Source organism: Balaenoptera physalus, assembly GCF_965194825.1.
Source record: "Balaenoptera physalus genome assembly, chromosome: 7".
NCBI classification, from domain to species: Eukaryota; Metazoa; Chordata; class Mammalia; order Artiodactyla; family Balaenopteridae; genus Balaenoptera; species Balaenoptera physalus.
In genome coordinates, this window is record NC_138886.1 from 42827200 (window position 1) to 42851740 (window position 24541).

At 33.6% G+C, this 24541-nt stretch overlaps 1 protein-coding gene across 4 annotated transcripts in view; it reads right to left on the reverse strand.

Annotated features, from left to right (window-relative positions):
- Positions 1 to 24541, reverse strand: part of VPS13A (vacuolar protein sorting 13 homolog A) — a 265169-nt gene that overhangs the window by 57803 nt on the left and 182825 nt on the right. For all 4 annotated transcript variants that reach the window (XR_014266082.1, XM_082470763.1, XM_082470764.1 and 1 more), the window contains exons 42-52: positions 23739 to 23840; positions 22262 to 22420; positions 21830 to 22085; positions 19711 to 19871; positions 15072 to 15175; positions 10979 to 11261; positions 8590 to 8985; positions 8218 to 8322; positions 7969 to 8115; positions 3486 to 3614; positions 2742 to 2875 (exon numbers count right to left, since the gene is read on the reverse strand). Coding sequence is in view for 3 of the 4 variants with exons in the window: in XM_082470763.1 (XP_082326889.1) it covers positions 2742 to 2875; positions 3486 to 3614; positions 7969 to 8115; positions 8218 to 8322; positions 8590 to 8985; positions 10979 to 11261; positions 15072 to 15175; positions 19711 to 19871; positions 21830 to 22085; positions 22262 to 22420; positions 23739 to 23840 (1976 nt within the window). In the remaining variant the exon portion in view is untranslated. The remainder of the gene's footprint in view (positions 1 to 2741; positions 2876 to 3485; positions 3615 to 7968; positions 8116 to 8217; positions 8323 to 8589; positions 8986 to 10978; positions 11262 to 15071; positions 15176 to 19710; positions 19872 to 21829; positions 22086 to 22261; positions 22421 to 23738; positions 23841 to 24541) is intronic.

The window sequence follows — 24541 nt, forward strand, 5'->3', positions numbered from 1 at the left end:
TGTTAAAAACAAAAGGTTCAGAAATATAAACAGATAGAGAGCAATAGTAAAAAAGAACTGAATCAAAATGCTGACAGTGTTGGGATTCCAGGGATTATGTTTTTCTTTTCACAGTTTTCCTACAGAATTTTAAAAAATAATGGACAGTTGTTATTTTTATATGTAGGAAACAATTAAAAACCATATTAACAACAGCAAAAACGCCAAGGGAAGGGAAGGCAGAGGAAACAAAAGCCCTATATTCCTTATTTTTCTATGAAAAAATATCAAATGTAACCATGTTGATCAGATAAATTTGGTTTAAAAATATTTAGAAATGCTTTAATTCATATAAATTTTAATCTATTTAGTTCACTGCAGAATATTCCTCATGAAAAAATTCATCTCAAATTTATCTCAGGAAATTCAAAGAAAATAAAAAGTAACCAGAGTCCTCAGAATGTTAACTATTTATGTGTACAAGTCTTAACCTCACAAGAAAATAACAACACAATGTGACAAATGCTTTAATCTATGTATTAATTTTATAAATTTCCATTAAGACTGTAATTTTTAAGTTTCAGAATTTCTACACAGGATCACATTCTAGTTTCTCCCTTATCCCTTACTTTTACAACTGTAACAATGCAGTAGATAAAATTTCTAAACACTTTATATCTGAACTGTACTATAAAGAACAGTGCAAAGTCAAGGCCAAAGAAAAGACTGAGAAGTCTCTAGTTCAGCCTCAGCCAGGCTCAACCAGATGTCAGAGAATTAAGCTACGATGCCCTACATCATCCACAGTATGTAAAGAATTAACTTAGCTCCTGTGTATCTTAGAATGTTACCAGTTATGTACTATCCTTGAGAGAATCGAGAAAATAGTCACCCAAATCATTTTCTGGAGGTTTTAATTCTGTGACAGTTTCTTTGGGAAAGGATAGTTGAGGTACATGAATTGAAGGACAAATAAGAAAAAACCATTTCTGTTTGCCTTTGTCAGTTTTAATCAACCAACTTATTATTTTTATAATATGGATAATCATAAAAAACAGGCTCTACTCTCTCTCAACATCTTCCTCAAATGAGAGAACTGATAGGCAAGGAGGAGTTCTAGATATTTGCTAGCTCAAGCTTCGGGTTCTCACTCAATCAATGCCTATTTTAGTCAATGATTCGAAGTGTACAGTTAGCAGTGGAAAAAAAGCATAAATGCACTGATAAATATGGGCCCACTGATAAATGACATGAAAACAAACTAAAAGAAGTAGACAAAATAAATTCAAGACAACCTGGGACACATAAATAGAGGAACAGAAGGTTACATAAATTGTAGTGGTACTAAGAGGATAAGGTACCACAGTATATTGAAACAAATGATATAATGAGTAGTCTTGAAATATCAAGACATAAATATGGTCTTTAGAAAAGCTTAAAAATGTAGCACTCCTTTCCTACATGCCTCAGCAAGAAAAAGGTATCCACTGTTTGAAAAAAATTTGAAGAATCAATATTTACATTATGTTCATTAAAAAAAATTTTTTTCAAAATTCTTATGCTAAACCCTGACAATTTCCTCACCAGATTCCACAATGATCAAGCTTTTGTCATACTTGCTTCAGTTCTTCTGGTTTTTCTGTTTTTGAAGTATTTAAAAGTAAATTATATCACTAATCATCAGGGAAATCAAAACCACAATAAGACATCACCTCACACCTGTCAGAGTGCTTATTATCAAAAAGACAAGAAAAGAAATAAGGGTTGGCAAGGATGTTGAGAAAAAGGGAACCCTTGTGTATTGTTGGTGGGAAAGTAAACTGGTGAAGCCACTATGGAAAATAATATGGAGGTTTCTCAAAAAACTAAAAACAGAACATGTGATCCAGCAGCTGGATTATCTGTTCAAAGGAAATGAAAACACTAATTCAAAAAATATATGAATCTTCACTGCAGCATTATTTATAATCACCAAGACATGGAAACAACCTAACTGTCCACTGATGAATGAATGAATATAGAAAATGTGGTATATATAAAATGAAATATTATTCAGCCATAAAGAAATCTTGCCATTTGAGACAACATGGATGGACCTTAATGGCATTATGCTATGTGAAACAAGTCAGAGACTGTATCATCTCACTTATATGTGGAATCTAAAAAAAAACAAAGAAAGAAAAAAGAAAACAACCAAAAAAAACAAACACACAGATACAGAGAACAGATTGGTAGTTGCTAGAGGCAGGGTTGGGGTGGTTGAAATGAGTGAAGGTGGTCAAAAGGCACAAACTTCCAGTTATAAAATGTATAAATCATGGGGATGCGAGGTACAGCATGGTGACTATAGTTAATAATACTCTATTGTATGTGTGAAAGTTGCTAAGAGGGTAAATCTTAAAAGTTCTCATCACAAGAAAAAAAATCTTAACTGTGTTTGGTGATGGATATTAACTAGACTTATAGTGGTGATGATTTTACAATATATACAAATATTGAATCATTATATTGGACACCTGAAACTCATATGTTATATGTCAATTATGTTGGAATTTTTAAAAAAGTAAATTATAGATCTCAAGTCAGTTTCAACCCTATATACTTCAGTATACTTTTTTTTTTTTTTAATGAGGACATTGTTTTACATGGCCATAATGCCATTATTGGTGTTTATACTCTTAGGAAATTATCATAAAGTCAATGTCTCATCACCTAGACTCTGCTAAAATCAGGGGATACTGTATTTGTAATAATCTTCTCACCTTTGCTTGTACTGAACAATGTCATTCTTGGTGTGATTTATTAACAGGAATGTAGCTGCTCCATCACGATAATCTGAAAATGTAATAACTGTAGAGTGCTCAGCCAAATTAACTTCTGCTATAATACCTCCAAGCTAGAAAAAAGGAAAAGAAAATATTCTCTAATGTGATCATTTTCCAAAGAACACTAACCAATAACATTTAATGATAAAAACTATTCATAACTTAATATATTTTTTGATGATTTGGAAAGTAATTCAGGATTTTATACTGCATTTCTGGAAAACCATGACTCTCAATTATCATATACAGATGGGTCAAATTCAAGATGTGGTATATTGTAGTATTCTAGGCACTTTAACTCAGCGGTCCCCCAACGGCGGGGGGGAGGAGGGAATGTTCAGACAGTGATGTGAGCGATGGTTCGGTCAGTAATGCGAGCCATGGGGAGCGGCACATGAAGCTTTGCTTGCTTGCCTGACACCTCCTGCAGTGCGGCCCGGTTCCTAACAGGCTGAGGACCAGTACCAGTCCACGGCCCCCAGGTTGGGGACCCCTGCTCTAACTTTCCATATAACAGTTAAATTGTTTTATGTCTCTTGCTTCCTTTTAGAACTTTTTCCCTTTGCAAAGAGAAATGTTTGTTCATTTTTGGTGAAACAAAGAAAAAAAACCATTTAATAAAAAAAAAATTAGTAAGTATATATTAGCTTCTCTAATCACACACACAAAAGAATCACTTACCTCATTATCCAGACGCAATAAAATACAACTTTCTTGCTTGTTAAAATGTATCTTTTTGGGAGAGCCTTCACTTCTTTCAACTTGAATAAGAAGTTTATTAGAAGCATCCTCAGGCCAAAAGGGGATACACTAAAACATATATTACATATATTTATTTAAGTAAAACTGATTTCACCATAAAGACCTTTATCATTTTAATAAACCCATCAGAGTAGACTTAAAATAGTCTTAAACCTCTTTCAACACTGCTCTGGTTACTGGACTGCTTAGCTATAAACTGTTGACTTCAAGATGGGGTGCCACTTGGGGGCACTTTGAACACAAACAGTAATGGGTAGTAAGTTGAAGAGCTATTGATAGAGTGCTGTGAAGAGATGTTAGTGTGGTCCAGATCTAGAGACGGGTTGGAAAAAAGTAAGTAAACTGAGCCAAGTGATCAGTTTAAAACAGGGGAATGTTCAGTTACTAAAAATTATAATTGGGTTGTGGGCATCACTTAGTAATTAAGCAGTAGTCAAAGTACACACAAATGTCAAGTCAGGACATATATTAAATCCAGAGTCCTGGAAGTCAAATAAGGATTAAAAAAGCAAAAACAAAAGCAAAAACCAAGAGAAGTATCTAAAGTCTAAAGTTCAGAGTAGAAAACAGGCTCAAAATCTTAAGAAACAACCTGGACATCAGTGATCTGGAAACCAAACTAATGGAATAGGAGACACTCAATGCACTCAGAAAGAAGACCAGACAACAGGAGCTGGAAACAAAGAAAAGAGCTAAAAGAACAGGAATGGAGAGCCAGCCTTGCCTGTAAACTATTATGTAAATCAGGTCTTAGTGTGATCCGACTCTGACCAGGCTGGTAACGTCACATAATTCAATGAGACTGCTCGTGTGCTCATCACGATCATCACCAGATGACCTGAGGGCACTGCAGAAGAAGCTAGATGTTAGAGTCAAGTGCCTTAGGTTGATAAAGTCAGTTTTATTCAACCATAAAAAGTAATTAATGGAACTAGACATGGGACATGGTTAAGGCTATAACAGGCTGAGAAAACTCCCACTTGGGGCTTCTTGCAACCCAGTGGAAACTTATCTGGGAGTCAATACAGTAGCAATACTAATCCAAGCATATTTCCCAGGAGGAACTGAGAAGACTAAAAATGATGTTCTCTCTGAAAACCCCAAGCCTTGCTTATTTGTAAGCCTTCCTTACAAATCAACACAGCTAATAATCATAAATATGCATTTTAAGTTAAGGTTGACTACTGTAAGCCAAAATTAAAATGTGAAGATTTTAAATTAGCAAAAGAAATTTATCTTAAGAAAAGCTGAGGGACTTCCCTGGTGGTCCAGTGGGTAAGGCTCTGGGCTCCCAATGCAGGGGGCCCGGGTTCGATCCCTAGTCGGGGAACTAGATCCCACATGCATGCCTCAACTAAGAAGTCTGCATGCCACAACTATAAGCCCACATGCTGCAACGAAGATCCCGCATGCCACAACTAAGATCTGGCACAGCCAAAATAAATAAATAAATGTTAAAAAAAAAAACAAAACAAAACCAGAAGAGAGAAAAGCTGAAGTTGATAACAAAAAGTAAAATAAAAAATAAGTTGTTATGCATTTGTAATTGTAATTACTGTGAATATAAACTAACTGTTGGAAGACAAGCTACAGATTAGGTTTTTAAAAAGAGAAGATCCAATAATCTTATCTGCAATTGACATATAAATCAAGACACAGAACTACTGTAAATAAAAGTATGGAAAAAGATATACCTAGAAAATATATAGAGTAAAACAAAGCTGCAGTTATAATCTTGGCACCTAGATATATAGAGAGCTGTACATCCAACAAACCAAGAATCCATAGACTTAATGAGCACATATGAAACATCTGCCAAAAAAAAACTATATTCATTCAACAAATATTTATTGAGAGCCTACTGTGTTTAATCACTGTTCAGAGCCCTCCAATAGCTCTCTCCATTTCACTCAGAGCAAAAATTAAAATCCTTGTAATTCACAAAGTTCTGCATGATTACTCTTTATCACTGTTATGCCTTGTTCTCTTCTAAATACTTTTCCCTCTCCAATAATATTGGCCTCTTTTGCTATCCCTCAACCATGCCAAATATTCTCCCATTTTAGGGCACCTACCCTGGCTGATCCTTTGTCTTTAATGCTCTTTCCCCAGATATCCACACTGCTGAGGGGTCCAGCTCCTGGCTAAAAACCTATGTGTAATTTTTGAGGTCAGACCACTGGTAATTACAAAGGCTTTACCTTTACCTGGCAGGTCTCACAGGGCAAAGCTGACCTCCCCATACCAGACTAGGTGCACAGCCAGTGCACTGCATTCTCAAGAACTCAGCCCCCACTTCTAGCCATGCCCTTACAAATATCTGCATTCCTACTACAGGCATCTTTGTTCAGAGGCCTCTTTATCAGGGCCTTTGGCAGAGGCCTTCCTCAGGAACCTCTGCAGGACCTCTTTAGCGAGGAGAGAGGCGGAACTTGAAGATGCTTTTTCTCTACTCTGACTCGGTGCTCAGTACTTTCCCATTCCTAGCCCTTCCCCTTTGTTTTCTGCCACCCCCAGATCCATAAAACAGTAAGAGCTATTTGTTCAGGGCTCCCCTGACAATGACACTACCTTCCCTGATCCACCTCACCCCTAACTAATGTTGTTCTGTAGGAAAAATGGTACAAGGGGAGGTGGTGCTTTCTTCAGTTTAGCCTCTTATACTATTGCAGTAAGTGATTAAAGTCCTGAGTGTTACTTTCATTTTGGCTTGTTGTCTTTATCAGCTATTCCTGTGCCTGGCAGCTCAGCTCCAACTCAGCTGAACTCTTGACAAGTGTACCTCTCACATTTTCTCCAAGTTTGTTCAAATGTGACCTCAGTAAGTCCTATTCTTGACCACCTTATGTAAAATTATAGCCCACTTCTTGCTCATTAGAACTCTTAACACCTCTTAGCCTGTCTTATTTCCTTTTTCCCTATTAGACCTGTCACCTTTAAACATACTATGTATTTTACTAGTTGACTATGGTATTATCCATTTAATGATTTCCCCACACTCCCACTGAAATGTAAACTACACAAGGACAGGTACTTGTGGTTTTGTTAAAAGATGTATCACAAGGCACATAAGGAGTACACAATAAATATTGTTGAAAGAATGAATGAACAGGCAAACATGAAAAAAGGTACAACTTCTAGAAATGAGAAATATAATTATTCAAATAAAAAGCTCAGTTGAAGGCTCAAATAGCATATATATATATATACTGTATAATATATATAGTAAAAGTGAAAATCTATGAAAAATATATATGTAGAATTTATCCAGAATGAAGCAAAGAGTTATACAGATAGAAAATATAAAAAAGATAATAAGATATATGGAAGAAAGAATATGAAGGTCTAGAACAAATCTGATTAAAGACCCAGAAAGAGGAAATGGACGAACAGAGGAGAGGTAGTATTTAAAGAGACAATAGCTGCCAATTTTACAGAAGGTATGAAATATATTAATCCACAGGTCTAGGAATAAAGTTTCTCAAGCAGGATATATCAAAGGAACCCACATGCAGACAAACAGCAGTATGACTGCAGAACATCAAAGACAGAGAGAAGACTGTGAAGGCAGCTAGAGAAAAAGGAAAGATAACCTCCAGAGAAATGACAGAATCACAGCAGAATTTTCAACAAAAATGGAAGCCAGAATATAATAAATGCTACAACATGTTGAAAAAAAATAGAATTGATTATCAAGAAAAAGTATCATAAAAGAAAGGTGATGATTAAAACTTTTATGGATAAACACAAACTGATGGTATTTACCTCCAAATCAGCTCTAAAGGAAATGCCAAAGGATGTACGTCAAGAATAATGATTCCAGAAAGATGGTTTCAAAGCAAAAAGGCATAATGAATAAAAATAGCAAACACTTCTCTAATAATCCTAACATACTTAAAATAAAATTTCTTCAGAAGTATTCTATTAACCTCAGGCAGTCTTTCAGAAAGCTCTTACCCAGAGACCTAATAGCTACAGATAGAGTAGAATCAAAATTTCATTCCTAAGACACTACTGTCTTCCTAAAATAATTAGCTTAACCTACCCTATAAAGGCATCTCTAACAGCTTCCTAAAGAGAATAAATAATTTCTTTCTCTTTGCTGCATTTATACTTTACCCAGTCTTCTACTGCCGTATTTAACGACATTTGGTTAGTAATTATTAAATGTCTACCTCTCTTATCAAGCAACGCATTCCTAGATGACAATGTTCGGATTTTAATAATTAAATTATTTACTTGGTTTATTCTGATACAAATAAATACTCAAATGTTCATGGAACTCAAACAAAATTGGGAGGTGGGGGTGGAGAGTTAAAAGATTACATAGTGATTTCATGTATCAAACTTCAAGGAAAAATGAAAATCTAAAGAGGTACCTTTTTGAAATTCATCTACCCACCTGCTCCAAATCAAGAGAGAGCCATTTATCACTTCCCTCTTCAGCCACTGATATACGATATTTACTTTTGTTTTTAAGCAAAAAAAAGGGTGTAAATGTGACAATTCTGGTAATGTTAAAACTGCTAAGATCTATAGTGACACCAACCTACAGGGAAAAAAAAATAGCAACATTTCAAAAACTATTCCATTATCATAACATCCTTATAAAAATTAAGTACTCAGTAGAGCTTAAAAAAAATGAACTCACTTGATATTCCATTTTCAGGCCCTTACATTTAACAGCTCCATGACTACCAACAGTATCAATTGAAAACTCATCTGACAATTCACTATCAGTTACCATAAGCTGAACCTAGAAAAAAATATTTCAAATATATTAGTATTTAGGTACCTTTAAAAATTCCTACCTAAGTTGATATATTTTTTGCTTTTTAGCCTAAACTAATATTATACTGTTAATGCACTAAACCCTTCCCAAGACTAAATTCTAATCTTTTTAACCTCAAAATATTTCACAAATGTTATCTCTACCTATTTCATAATATTTTATTCTTCTAAACACACAAAAAGGAGTGATAAGTAGATAAAGAAGAATGAAAGTCAAAAAAACTTCACATACCTTATTGTTATTAAAAAAATGCTTTGGCTGAAAAGAAAAGAGAACTGGCTTTTTATAATTAGGTGGATGCTTTCGATGAATTCCATCTGCTTTATACTGTAACATTCGACCAGTTTTATTGACCATCCAGTAAGGACTATGAAATGCCATAACTGTCTGGCCAGTATTATAAGTCACATGGATAGCAATATCTAAATCAGTCTTTTCTATTTCTGTAACACAAGTAAAACTGATGAAACTAATATCTTGTTGATTAGGTTTCATATGATATTCACTTTTCCAATCATGATTAAGATAGTCAAGTAATTTTAAATGCAGCCTGGCTTTATCCAACTGTACAGTACAAATCTGGGCTGAATGGCCTTCATGTAGAGTAAAAACTCTATGTTCAATGCCCTATAATAAAAAAAAATACAGTAAATTTTTAATGTTTCAGAATAATACACCAAAATATTCTATTTAATGATTCCAAATGCTATACAAATGATTCTGAAATATCTCTGTCAGAAAAAGAAGACTTATGTTCAAGTTCTAACTCTGTCAACTGTGTAAATTTCTATAAATTGAGATTTGAGTTACTGTATTTGTAAAATGGTCTAAATGATCTACTTCAAAGGACTATTGTGAAAATAAAATTAAATAATATAGTGTGGAATTCTGCTGGCACTAATGAAGATTATAAAACACTATAATTAGTAAAACAAAAATCTTATCCACCAGTGATTTTAGTTGTGAAAACTACAAAATAATGAAAAATGTACGTAATCCAAAATAAGCAATCCCTACTAACTCTCATTTTTTATTTTAAACAAACTCTCATAACCCATTTCCAATCACAGTTTATACTGCATCTTACGTAGCTCTCAAAACTGTTCATTTCTCTCCACCCACACTTGCATTACCTTAGTTCATGTCACTGTGACCTCTCCCTTTAAGAGTCTCCTAACTGCTCTTATCTCCTCTAAGCCCTTCTCCACACCGCAGCTAAACTGTCTTTCTAAAAAGTGATTATATCCTTTGGAAACTAGCAAACAGAATGTGATCCCTAAAAGCATCAAGTTAAAAGTTCTATTAAAATGCAACATAGATAGACAGTCCATCTGGGTATTTCACCTGTTTATCCAGCAACTCTAATCTGGTTCCCTCCTGCTATAACATAGGAATCTCTTCACCTTAAGATTTTAAATTACTTAAAGCAAAAACAATGTAAGCTATCAACACTTGACATGTTCCACAAAATAGAAGAGTAGTACTGGTGGTGCTAGAGAGGTAAATAAATGGGAACCATGTGCCTGTCAAGCACTGTGCTAAGTCCTTTATAAACATTATTTAATTTGATTTTCCCCATATCCCAATCATGAAAGTTTTATTACTATCTCCCTTTTATAGGCTAGGACAAATGATTTAGAAAGATAATGTAGCTTACCTAAAGACATAGCGCTAGTTAGTGATAGAGGTAGGATTCAATCTCAAATCTATCTGACAGCAAAGTGTAAATTCTTAACCACTATGTTATCTGTCAACCATATGGAAAACAGATATTCTTAAACCATAGATGTGTTCACTCCCCCACTCCGAAAAAAAATTCAACAGAAAAGTGTAAACATATAGTAAATCGCAATAATTAATAATTAACAGACTGCAATAAAACGAATAATATACTACAATGAAGAACTACTTTCTTATATTTGACAAGCAATGGCAAATGGAATATTTACTTAAAATCCTAAGATGGAGAGATTCCTGTTATAGCAACAGGAAGGAATCAGATGTAATATCTTAAAACAAAGAGTATTTAAAAGAAAAAGCATCTTTATAGGGTATAAAATCCTTTTAGAAAATTAGCACAAGAATAATATAACGTAGCAAGTTTTAAGTCTAGTACTATTATTTTAATACTAATTCTCATACATGTTTGAAAAGTTAGTATCCATCTTTTAAACATACATGAAATATACATGCATGGAAAAGACTGAAAAAAATATATATAATATAAATATATATTTTAGAACTGAAATAACTTCATCAGAAGTGCTACCTTCAGAATATGTGATTATAGACAATATTAATAATCTTTATTTTCTAAAATTTTCTACAGGAGTATCTATTACTTTCATAAATGATTTTTAAAATGGCATATCATATTTGTGCATATGAATTATATTCAACTTAGTAACCAGATTTCTAAGGTAAATCAGTGGAAAAAAAATTTTTTTAATCTTCTTTCATATAACATGATTTCTTTTCCATTTGAAGAATATCTGTACTGTCTATTCACCAGTACTATAATTTTTATTAGAATTTTAAAACATTGTTTTATTGTTCATAACTTTAAATAACTAAAACTACAAAATCAAAGACAGGAGGGCATTAAAAAATTCCAGAATACCTCTATATAATAAGCAATTTTGTAAGGAAGAAGATTTCGGAGTAGAATAGGTGGCCACAAATGCATTATATATGGTAAGTCCCAACCATCTTCTGAATACACTTGCACAGATGTCAAATTATCTTTTTCTGGGACAATATTAATGATAAATGGCTTCTTGGAAGGGTTTATAGATCTACATTTCTTCTTGAGAAAAGTGCCATCATTTTTTATAATTTCTTCAAAATCAATTCCTTCACACATTTGATAGTCCTCATCTTCTGGCTTCAGGGAAAGGAGTGATCTACATAAAAGATTAAACAATACACTTTAAAATGCTTTAAAAGAAAATATATGTTTAATTGTTTGATTACAGCCTCAGAACAATGAAATTATCTCCCTCCATACTATTGTAATAAATTTTTATATTTTCACATTCTTCTTAGAGATAGGTAAGATAGACATACAGATACCAATTTCCATCTTAACTTTCTGGAAACCAATCAAGTTATTTGGCTTCCAAGAGAAGAATATTTTTCTTACAAACTTGCTGTCTTAAAAGTATGTTTACAAGATAATAACTGGTTTCTCTCAGAAAATACATAATCATACAGGTCATATATGCAAAAAACACACATACAGCTGTGACGTATACACTTAACTTAAAGAAGTTGGCTTTCCTGGATATGTGGTCCCAAGTACATACCATGATTGAGTTTGTGAAGCAAAAATATATTTCTACTGAAAAATTAATCACCAGCTTTTCAAGGTTAATCAAATGAAAGCTTTCAATAGATACTTAGCTTTACAGAAATGTTGGGCATAGTTGCAGAAGTGGTTGTAAGAAGACAGTACTAAAATTATTAGGTGTCACATATGATTAATCCTTATATTTAAAAATCACATTCTTTGTTTACATTGCAAATTGTACTTTGGGTTTAATAATTTTTTTAAACCTAAGGTGTGTCCAAGTATAAACACTTAAGTATTTTTATATTTGTAAAACTAATTACCTATGATTGTGACACTATCCTTTACTGTGTGACAACTGTCAATACTATCTCTAGCTGTGATTGTTTTCTTAAGCTCTAGTCCCCAAAATTTTAAATATCTACTACATATTTCTGTAATGATGTCGGATGGTGCCTTAAATTGCTAGATTGAACTCTGAACCCTCCACACCCACTTCTCTGTGTGTCCTTTTTTCAGGAACTTCCAGCTATTGGCACTCTGGACTATAAAATAATATTAACTCTTCCTTATTCCCCCCCTTACACACATAGATATAGTTACCTGTCAAATCAGTTATCAGATTTAGCCTATTTTACTTCTACATTCTCTCTGTAATTTTCATTTTTTTTCCATCAAGACATTTATTGGACTATTATTTACCAATGAGAAGGTAAAACTGAAAATGCACAAATGAGTAAGTCATTCTTTACTCTTAAGGAGATACCAATCACATGGGAAATGTAATGTTAAAAGATAACTACTGCACTGTGATAGGTACCCAAAAAAAAAAAAAAAACCACCAGATGTACACTGCAGACTAAGGGCATGAAGAGTGTGGTTAACTCTTTCTAGACTGGCTGCAGAGTGTTTTCCAGAGGTCACAATTTTCCCCAAAAGCTTTCTTTCTGAAGGGTAGGGCTGAACTAGAGAAATATGCAAGGTTAAAGGAAAGTTTAAGAAATGAATGAAGAGAAAACATGAGAGACAGATGATCAATGGCAAGAGGTTCTGAGTGAGAAGAGCTGATGCAGTAAATGGTCTTAAAACAGAAGAACACCAAATGTTCTGAGAGAGGAAGAAAGAAATAGATGATATTAAAGATGAAGATAAAATTTATATAAATGGGGGCAAGACAATGAGCGAGCAACTATCCCAATGTGGACTTAACCTTTCAAATTTCATATTCCAACATGCACACTACATTCCAGTCAAACCCCTAGTCTTTTATAGACCTGTACAAATCCTGTGCATTCATGCCTCCTTATCTTTGTTATGCAATTCCTTCCATTTAAGATTGCCCTTCCCCACTCATTTCCACATTATTATATTTTAATTATAATTCATGTACGTCTCTCAGGAGTTAATCATTAATCCCTTCTTTCCTTTTCATAGTTTTCTACAACTATAACTTTTTCTGTGATTCTCAACAACCCATTGTTTTCTACTTTCTGTACTTATATATCAATCTCTCAAGGGGAATAGCCATGCCAATTCCTCTTGGTATCCTACAGTAGTGCCTTCCACACAACAAAACACTTGGTAAATACTTGTTAAATGAATTAAAGTTAAGAATAAGTATACTTAAATTCTACAGAATGATACTCATTTGTTAATTTAAGACCTCACATCTTAAATATAAAAGTATCTATATCTAAGCGTTTGATTAGAAGAATATCTAATGTGAAATCCAAGCTAGTCAGTCATTAATAACTCTAATTAAGATAGATTAACTTCCATGTAACAAATATTTAGCCTTGAACAAAAAAGTGTAAAGATACTCTAATGACCTAACTTTTCTCTTCTATGGACAGAATCACAAAATATATAGTAATATTTATTAAAAATAAAGCAGAATGCCATTAACTTTTATTATCCAAGGACAAAATGGATTTCCTCACAGAAACTTTTTTTTTTTTCTCACAGAAACTTTTAAACATATCTTACATGCTACTTTTTAATCTAGTCTTATAACTCACAACAAATCCTCTCTAGAACAAGGTCAGATACTATAAACAACTATTTTGTGGTTGTTCTCTAGACAATATAACTCTTTCCCTCAGCAAGTCTGAACTAAGCGATAAAACTCATTAGGGTTAGAAGGTCTAGGCAATAAAACACTCATTAAAGTGAGCAGGTCTACTCTCTGAAAATATGTGCCTAAAACTGCTAGGCTGTCTTCTAAGCATTAGGGACCCAATCTTGAACTCCTACGTATGGGGCAGAATAAATAGAGGTAAGGGATATTTTAGGACTGCTTGTAATTTTGCCTCCATCCTTCTGTAGCATAGGTCTAAAGGTCCATGTCTAGAGTGTGTTTTGAAATGGTACTTAACAAACTATGATGCTTATTCTGAGGAAGTTTTTATTCTCCAAGAGAGTTTAATCTCCCTAAAAGAGATTATCTTCAATTCCAGATTAAATATCCTGAATAATAATAATACTTGTTTGTAATATTAAGCCTATGATTAAGAGACTAGCCCATCATTAGTACTGTTACAATTTTAATAGTCCTTTCTTAATACATAAAAGATTTTATATCAAATTTTTAAAAGATTCTATATCAAATTTAATCTAATTACTTTAAATATTTAAGACTGATGTACTATACAGCTGACCCTTGAACAACATGGGTTTGAACTATACGGGTCCATTCATAAGCAGACATTTTTCAGCAAATAAAGTACTTGATGACCAGCAGTTGGTTGAATCCATGGATGTGGAAATAGAGGTATGGAGGACTGACTATGGAACTTGAGCACCCAAGGATTCTGGTATCTGCAGTGGGTCCTGGAAACAATCCTCTATGGATACTGAGGGACAACTGAATGTGTATTTTTGACTGCGTGGGCGTCAGCACCTCTAACCCACATGTTGTTGAAGGATCAACTGTCTATCTCTATTTACATTACAATTCTGTCAATGAACAATTAATAGATAAATATGTAGATTAAAAGATAAAATATTTTACATTTTCTAAAGAAATTTCTAAAATATTCTATCATAAAACCCTAGAAAAGTAAAAATCACTTCATAATAGTGTAAATAAATCTAGAAGCCACCAATCATGCTCAGTTAGAAATTTTTTAAAAATCATAAATATATATGACTATGGCCATGATAGTTATATTGCAAGCATGTAATTTATATTTACTAGTGAAAGCATAGATAATTTATAGGATATACATTATATACATTAAGTTAAATAATATTTCTTTTAAAAAGTCTTCTAAGAGTGCCAAAACTTAAATAAGTTAGATGAGATATTAACAAGATAAATTTGATCATGGTTTGATAACTTAAAGATAGATATCACTACTAAATCAGAAACTAAAAAGTCTATAAGAGACCTTAGGGCAAACAAAAGGATAAAGAAAAAAATCACCGGTAAGATGCTAATGGTATGTTAAATTCACTTCCAGGTGAAGCCGTTCCCAATAAGGTGTCCCCTCCATAAACATAAAGTGGTATTGAAAAATGATTTCTAATCTGGGAAAGAAAAGTAACATTTAGTACCATTAATCTAAGAATCTAAAGACATTTAAAAAATATTCCATCTAAATATCCCAGCAAAGGAATTATCAGGCAATATTTATCTTGCTCATATAAATTAGAAAATAAAATCCAAACATGCAATTATCTTTGCTAAAAATTACAAGGAAAGTTTTCAGTTTTAGAGAAAAGGAATCTCAAAAACAAAACTTTAAAAATCTTAGAAGAAAATAACATCTTCTTGACTTTGATATAAGGAATAACTTTTCCTTTAGACAAAAATAGTAGAAAATTAATAGGAAAAATATTACATCAAAGTTTTAGATGTCTATATGATAAAAGTGAAAAACAAGCCATTGGCTGGCAAATGTCTACCTTTTTACATCACTGTTGTATGCTACTCATTGAATCAAAGAGTGTGCAGAGAATAGCTCACCCAGTGAGTAGCATACAACAGTGATGTAAAAGATTAACATTATTTTGATTAACACACATTATCAGATAAACCTCCATTTATATTTATCTTTGGGATAGACAAAAACAAACTGGTTAGTAACACCATTTTCTTGTATTATTTCTATATCTTACTAAAATCTTTATATTTTAAAAATCATACCAAAATATAAAACATGCTGAGTGCAAACTAAGAATTGATAAATATATAAACTTAACTACACTATATTTTATTTCTAGATAAACTGTTTGCTCTACCGATTTAAAAGAAGAGACATATATTTTCATTTCTATAAAAGTACCTATAAGAAATTTAACATTAATGTTTTACTATTTAATAAAATTCAAAAGTAATCTACAATAATGAAGCAGCCCAACTGTCATCTTTTAATACAGTTCATCATAAATCAAAAATGAAAGAGAAGGAACCTCTGTTTTCAGCCCTGATGGAAAAATATAGACCAGATATAACTTCCCAATATAAACAACCAAAACACCAGGGGAAAAAAATACACATGAAGTAATGGACAAAAAGCTGGCACAGGAAGGAAGGGAAGGAAGGAAAGGAAGGAAAGGAAAGGAAAGGAAAGGAGGGAGGGAGGGAGGGAAAGAAAGAAGGAAAGAAAGGGGGAGGGGAAGGGAAGGGGGAGGGGAAGGGAAGGCAGGGAGGGCTAGAGAGAGAGAAAGAGGGAGAGAAAGAAAGAAAGGGGAGGGAGAGAGAGGGGGAGGGGGGGAAAGGGGGGAGAGAGGGTGGAGAGAAGGGGGAGGAGGAGAGAGAGAAAGAGAGAGGAAGGAAGGAAGGAAGGAAGGAAGGAAGGAAGGAAGGAAGGGAGGGAGGGAGGAAGAAAGAAAACTCCACCAAGATAAGCCCTAAGATTGTCACCCCATCTTACTGCCTGGAGAGTTTCTGGATTACTGTGTGGAGAAGGAGAAGTCAAACAGAGCCCAGTCTGAGTTGAAGAGATAGATATAGGAATGTGGGAAAGCCAATGAGGCTTACTCTAACAGCGCATTATATGAGAGAGAAGATAGCTGCATGGAGAGGTGAGAGTTACAGAGAGGGAACTCCTGAGACTTTAAGAGTGCCCCCTGTTCCCAAGACTTCAGTACAGTACTGTCTGGCACATGCACGTGAGTACACTATCTAAGGCTCAGTAAAGATCCATCTAAAAGCCGTAGGCAGAACAATCTCTGGTGCTGACACACAGTTCCTTTTCTCACCGACCAAAGTGGTAAAATCTTGTTTAGTACAAAGGGTATTGGTTACAGTGCTTTACTAGCGGGGCAAAATTAACCCTAGGCTACGGGCTGCTTGAGTCTCACCTAAAAAGTTTTAAAACAAGCAATGAAAGGATCACTTTCCAACTAACATAACTGTGTTGGAGAATTAAATTCAGGAATACATAAAGGGATACAAATACATCTAAAGCACCTGACAAGGTAAAACTCACAATTTTAAGCATCTGGTAAAAAAAATTACTAGACACAAAAAGAATTTTAAAATGACCCATTAAAAAAATGAATAAAATGAAACAAATAAGAAATGATACACATGACAGAATTAGTAGACAAGGATATTAAAACATTTATATAACTATACTTGATATGTTCAAAAGTTAGGGGAAAGACTGAGGATATATAAAAAGACATGGAAAATGTAAATAAAAATGCAAGTTGAACTTCTAGACATAAAAATACATTGGATGAGATTAAGAACAGATTAGACATTGAAAAGTGAACTTAAAGACATAACAATAGAAACTATCGAAACAGAAACATGGGGGTCGGGGGAAGCTGAAAGAAAAAGTGAACAGAGCATTAGACAGCATAAGTTTAAACACTCTAATATATACCTACTTGAAGAAGAGAAGAGAGGGGGAAGACAGAAAAAAATATTTGAAGAAACAATGGCAACATTTTTTTTCTAAAGTTGATGAAAACTATAAATCCACAGATTCAAGAAGCTTAAAAGACTCAAGTACAAGAAACATGTAGGATTCATCTCAACCAAATTTCTTAAAACCAGTAATAAAGGGAAAAGAATCTTAAAAGTATATAAAAATAAAATCACACATTTCGTAGAACAAAGGTTAAGAGTAACAGCAGACTCTGGTCAGAAACAATGTAATACAGTCAATAGTGAAATGACATCCTAAAAGTATGGAAAAAATAACTGTCAATCTAAATTTCTACACCCTGTGAAAATAAAAGTGAAGTAAAAGCAAAAATAGTTCACTGACAAATTTCATTAAAGACACAAAATAACTAGAAGAGCTCACTCAAGAAGTGACAGATAATATGAATAGCCCTTAAAGTGAACCCGTGGTTTAAAAACTTAAGAAAAACATTACAAGAAAACTCCATACCAACACCCCTCATGAACATAAATGCAAAAATTCTAAACGTGAATTTAGCAAATCAATTCAACAATATAGTAAAAGGTTAATACTTCAAAACCAAATGAGGTTTATCCTGGGAATGCAAGGTTGATTTAACATTTAAAAGTCAATCATTATTTAATACAATAATTAAAAATCAATCAATGTAATTCACCATATTAACAATTTTTTTAAAAGATCCTCTCGATAAACAGAGAAAATCATTTGACAAAACGCAACATTCATTTCTGATTAAAAACTCTCAGTAAACTAGTAACAGAGGGATCATGAACAACAACAACAAAAAAACTCAAAATATACTCAATGGTCAAAGACTGAATACTTTTCTCCTGACTGAGAACAAGATAAAAACATCCACTTTCATAATTTCTATTCAAATTGTACTGGAGATTCTACCCAGTGCAATAAACAAGAAAAAAGAAAATAAGACAAACATCAGATTGGAAAGGAAGAAGTAAAAATATTTTTATCTGCAGACATCGTAACTGTCTCTATCTATAAAAAAGCTACTAGAATAAATGTATCTAGTAAGGTTGCATAATACAAGTTAATACAAAAACCAAATGTATTTCTACTAGCAAGAAAAAATCAAAAATTAGTATTAAAAATGCCAATTTAATCAAAATTTCTAAATAAAAATTGAAAACCTGAGTCTAAAATTTAAATGGAAATGGAAAGGACTTAGGCTAGCCAAAACAACTTTAAAAAAGAACAAAGTGGTACAACTTGTACTACCTGATTTCAAGAATGAGGATAAAGTAGTAATCAAGACAGTGCAGTACTGACATAAATAGATCAATGAAACAGATTAGAGACCTCAGACATAAACACACACAGATATGGAGATATGGTCAATTTATTTTTGACAAAAGTGTCAAGGCAATTTAATGGAAAAAGGATAATCTTGGTCAGAACAAATGAATAGCCAAGTGGAAAAAAATGAACCTCAACCTTCACCTTATATCACATACAAAAATTCATTAAAAATGGTATGCGGTATATACATAGAATAGATTACTACTCAACAACATGTAACTGCATGCAACAACATTAATACACAAAAGTTGATACATACAAAATTATCCTGAGTGAAAGAAGCCAGACTCCATTCTGTACTTCATTCATTTACATAAAATTCTATATTGTGTAACTAATGTACCACAAGAACATAAAAGTGGATGCATGGGAATGGAGAGACAGGGGATGAGGAAACTTTTTGGGGTGATAAGTATGTTTATTACTTTGATTGTGATGAAGGTTCATATGTGTATTTTTGGTCAAAATTCATCAACTTTAAACATATGCAGTTTATTGTACATCAATTTTACCTCAATAAAGGTGTACAAAATTTCTCTCACTGTATTCTCTAATTGAAACGAAAGAATAAATACATACTACAAAGACCTAAAACAAAATATTGACTTTTTTGTTTTTGTTTTTTTACAAAATAATATTCCGAAAACATTTACAAAATATTCCTGTAAAAATTACGAGAAGTACATTCAACAAAATTCTACAACTGTTCGTATTAATTACTGATAATGATTATTCTTTTTGCTATTAGCTATATTTCTATTACAGATTGTATTCTTTTGGTAGTAATTTGCTTTAGTTTTTTTTTTTTAATTAGCATACAAATATACGCAATATGACCTCACAAAAAAATGAATCATTCCGTACCTGCACTGGGGAGCGAATTGTTACCTTCTTACTTCCTTCCACTGCATCAATTTGACAAACAATAGATCTTTCAACTCCAGACTCTCTGTGTCTTACAGTGTACAGTCGTCGTCCCACTTTTGTTAAAGGGATTTTATCAGCAGTAGAGTGGTTAGCAGGTGCTAAATTAAATATACATGTTTGAAAGTTTTTATTATAATTCATCATATATTAATTCTAAGTAGACATTTTAAACCAGAAACATCAGATGCTTTCTTAAACTTATGAATAATTATCACTGAAATCTACACAAAGGGATATTTTAAGAATCCACAATACATATCTACATCATTCATTTAAAACCTTCAAAGCATTTTACCAAAAGAAGTTCATTTTTTAAATAATTAAATAATTAATTAATTTTTGGCTGTGTTGGGTCTTCATTTCTGTGCGAGGGCTTTCTCTAGTTGCAGCAAGCGGGGGCCACTCTTCATCGCGGTGCGCGGGGCTCTCACTATCGTGGCCTCTCTTGTTGCAGAGCACAGGCTCCAGACGCACAGGCTCAGTAGTTGTGGCTCACGGGCCTAGTTGCTCCGCGGCATGTGGGATCTTCCCAGACCAGGGCTCGAACCTGTGTCCCCTGCATTGGTAGGCAGATTCTCAACCACTGTGCCACCAGGGAAGCCCCCCAAAAAGGTTTTTTTTTTTTTTTATTTTATTTTTTTAATTTTATTTATTTATTTATTTTTAGCTGTGTTGGGTCTTCGTTTCTGTGTGAGGGCTTTCTCTAGTTGTGGGGAGTGGGGGCCACTCTTCATCGCGGTGCGCGGGCCTCTCCCTGTCGCGGCCTCTCCTGTTGCGGAGCACAGGCTCCAGACGCGCAGGCTCAGCAATTGTGGCTCACGGGCCCAGTTGCTCCTCGGCATGTGGGATCTTCCCAGACCAGGGCTCGAACCCGTGTCCCCTGCATTGGCAGGCAGATTCTCAACCACTGCGCCACCAGGGAAGCCCCCCCAAAAAGTTTTTAATTGAAAAAGAAATCTCATTCAGTAGTTTAACTTAAGACAACAACATAACCTTTTAAAAATAACTGACTGATAAGAAAAATTACTAGAAAATACAAGAACACTGTCCTCTGGTTTGCTGTCATAATAACCAGAGCCTAATACATTCAGGCAGTCATTGGCAACTACCAGGTAGCTGCAATTTTTCAGTTTTTAAGTTTTTCCACCAACCTGTGACACTTTGTGATATCTAAGATTTGATTAAAATTTTACAGTTTTATCTAATATATATATACATATATTGCATTGGGGTGAATTATCTATTTATATAACCTTCTTCTCTACTATCCCATAAAAATGTTAGTTTAAAAACAAACAGAGGTAAAATTGATGAGAATAATTCACGGACAATGCTGGGACAACACCTGAAACCTAGCCACTGTTATGAATCACTTCCTGACTAGGAAAAAGTATTAGCTATCAGTTTTAGTACCCCTCCTCCATGTCTAATTAACCTTTCTAATATCCTCCCTTCCATAACTACTTAAATGTCAGAGTGTCAGAAAGTGGTGTCGGTGAGGCTTTGGGACTATTTAATATTTAACTTCACAATGACTACATACTATGATAATTTAAAAATGTATTTACTTTCACCTCTCATGAAAATGAAAAACTTCTGGGAAACATAAAGGACAAAGGAAAAAAACCTCTACCTCAATAGGCAGAACACAAAAACCATTACCCTGTGCCATTTCATGAATTCATACCTTATTCTGAATTCGTTCAGTTGCAAAACTGGTGCAATTCTACTGAGTTATACTAAAAGTGATTAAAACAACCACCTATAGCTATAGTCTGTAAATGCTGACTGAGGATGAGATTTAATAATTTTCCTCTCCAAAACATAAAGTAGTAAATTACCATACTTTAAATAAAGCAGTGGCTAAAGAAAGTCAGAATTTGAAATACAAAGATAAAGTGACAACAGCAACCAAAGCCCTGCAAAGGAAATAATAAAATTTGCAAAATATTAGAAAGGAGATAAAAAACCTGTGAGATACCACAAATGAGTAAAATGGGATACAAAATGTAACTTAAAAGAAATTAAAGCCCCAGGAAGGTAATTTATCACTTACTAAGAAGAATGAAGAAGAATTTGCTGCTTAGGCTGGTCATTGCATTGAAATGATCATTGTCCTTAGTTCGGATATAATCCATACTTAAACTCTCCTCATTTTTCAATACATATGATTTTGCCATAGGTACGCTGAGCACACTAAAAGAGTCACTTGGTGAAACAGAGATACTAAGTCCAAGAGAATTTAAAATCATAAATGGTGCTAGATCCCTTATGAAGGCAGCTGAAGATCCAGTGGCAGCTTCTGTAAATGCCTAATAAGAAAGAATTATCATAAATAAAAGCAAATGTAGAAAACTAAACGACAAGCAGAACACTAATGGACATATGACAAATAACTAAGTTAACAAAAAACTTCTTGTTCAATAGAAGAAAAGGGTTAACTCAGACTAGTACACCAACGTTTAAAGTTTCAAGTTACTTTTCTTACCTTGACTAAATTATTTAACATTACAAGGCCACATTTGGATAATGTAATGTTTAGTTGGTCTTTTGAATGGAAAGTGATGACAGTTTTATACTCTGGTACCTTGTAATTTTCTTCTTCAGTACTCGACTCAACAATGGCCTTTTTGGCTTTCTTTTTCATCTAAAATAAAATATAAATTGTAGAAACATGAGAAAAATTTGTTTCTAAGAGCACAACATAACTCATTTTGCAAAGGAAAAGCAAACATTAGACAAATTCCAATGACAACATTAGAGAGAGCAATACATTTTATCAGTTCCACTGCCTTACTTGGAATTACTTGGACATCAGCCAACTAAGATCGCATTGGATAGGAGCAGTATTGGAAGAAAAATTCTCCTCCTCCTCAGTTATACTAAAATGGCAGGCACAATTTAGAAGGGAAAAAAACCCCTAAAATTACTAAATGCATGGAGCATCTGAATGAAAATTAGAAGCACATACATCATAGCATGTGGAAATTCAGGGCAAGAAAAGTCATTTAATCTACTGGTGCTATAAATGCTATAAATAAAGAACAGAAACCTAGGGACTTTAAAAGTCCAACAATAGTTGCAGAACGGTGCCGCTAGGACCTAGGGCTCATGTGAATCAATACCACCTACCTCTTTTTAGAACTCACAGGTCTACTGCCTATGTGTATCCTGACCTAACAACCGCCAAAGAAGTTCCTTTATCCAAATCTTTTATCTGAAATATGTGGAAAATCAAATGTCCTGGTTCAATACAAAAAGCTGGATATGCCAAGCTAGTCACCTTTACTGTTCCTTTAACTGGCTTTAAACCACTGAACATTTGTCTGCAGGTTGACTGAATCATTATTAGGGAGGAGATATGCTAGGAATGCTGCAGTCTCTTGCTTCAGAAGCACAATTTCATCCATCTAAAGGTCCCGATTCATATGATTACATAAATTCACACTATATTTCAAACAAATAATAATATATTTTCTTCTTTATATACACCCTTCAGAGATCAAAGAAAACTTGGGATAGACAACAACCTTCAAGAAAATGCTAGCGATATTTTATCATGACGGTTATGTGTGGGGACTCTGAAGCCAGTATTAAATTCCACCTCTTCCAATTAAATGGTATTATTGCTTTATGGAAGTCCTTTAACTTCCACAGTTTCAGTCCCATCACATGTTAAAATGAAGTTTAAAACTGTATATTCTTCAGAGGTTTGTTGTAAGAGTTAAAGCAAAAGTAGATTATTTAGAACAATGTCTAGTGCATAATAAAAGTTACATAATTATTCGTATTAGAAGCCCATGAGGCAATGGCCTTGTGTTTGAAAATTACATTCAGAGGTCAAACAAGGAAGCATGTGGAAAGGCTCATAATGAGATACCTGAACTCTGTTGTGATTAAAATTAAAGTGTGTGTGATGTGGACATCCTCAATATTTGAAAAAAATTTTCAGACTTCAAAAATACCTTGATTCCAAGATTCCATGGTCTAAAATCCTCAGTCTGATCAATTTCTAAGGGTTCAAGCAAAGGCTCCCACACACCAAACATTTCATTGTAATAATGTACCTAGAGAGAGAATTTTTAATTTTTTAAATAAGGCACTCTGGTATTTTCTAAAATGATCTTCCATGCTGTTTCCCACCAGCGTTCCTTTTGGCTGTGCTATTTCTTCCATGTGAAAACCGTCTACATGCCATTCATTAGTTTCCTCATGCTTTCCTCACTTGGCTAACTTCATGGTCTAGTCTTCACAATTTAATCCAGAAAAAAACTCTCTTTTAGGTATCTTTCCTTGACTTTCAGGCTGGGCTTAACATCGAAAGCTGTGTTCATCTATCAAACACTACTGACATTTTTTAAACATGTCTGTCTACCTCCACTGACTTTTCGAAAGCCCTTGAGGCAAGTAACATATGATTCAATGAGTATGCATTTATTTGAATTCTCTGAACTTCTTGGACATCCTAGATCAAATCCTCTGCAAAATACAGATAATTTTAGCTAAAATTTGGAAACTTGAAATCTAGTCTGTCAGTTCCACCTCTATTAGTATATAACTCTGTATCAACACAAATGTTATAGCAGCTTATAAATTTTCATATTTATTGACTTAGGTAGAGTATCAGATTAGTTTCTACTTGACATCAACTCAATTAATAATTTAAAGCGAAATATCTCTGGGATGATTCTATGTAGATAAATTCTGAAGCAAAATATATGTTGGTTCAAAGCAAATATCTTCCATATAACTAAAGGACTCTCACAAA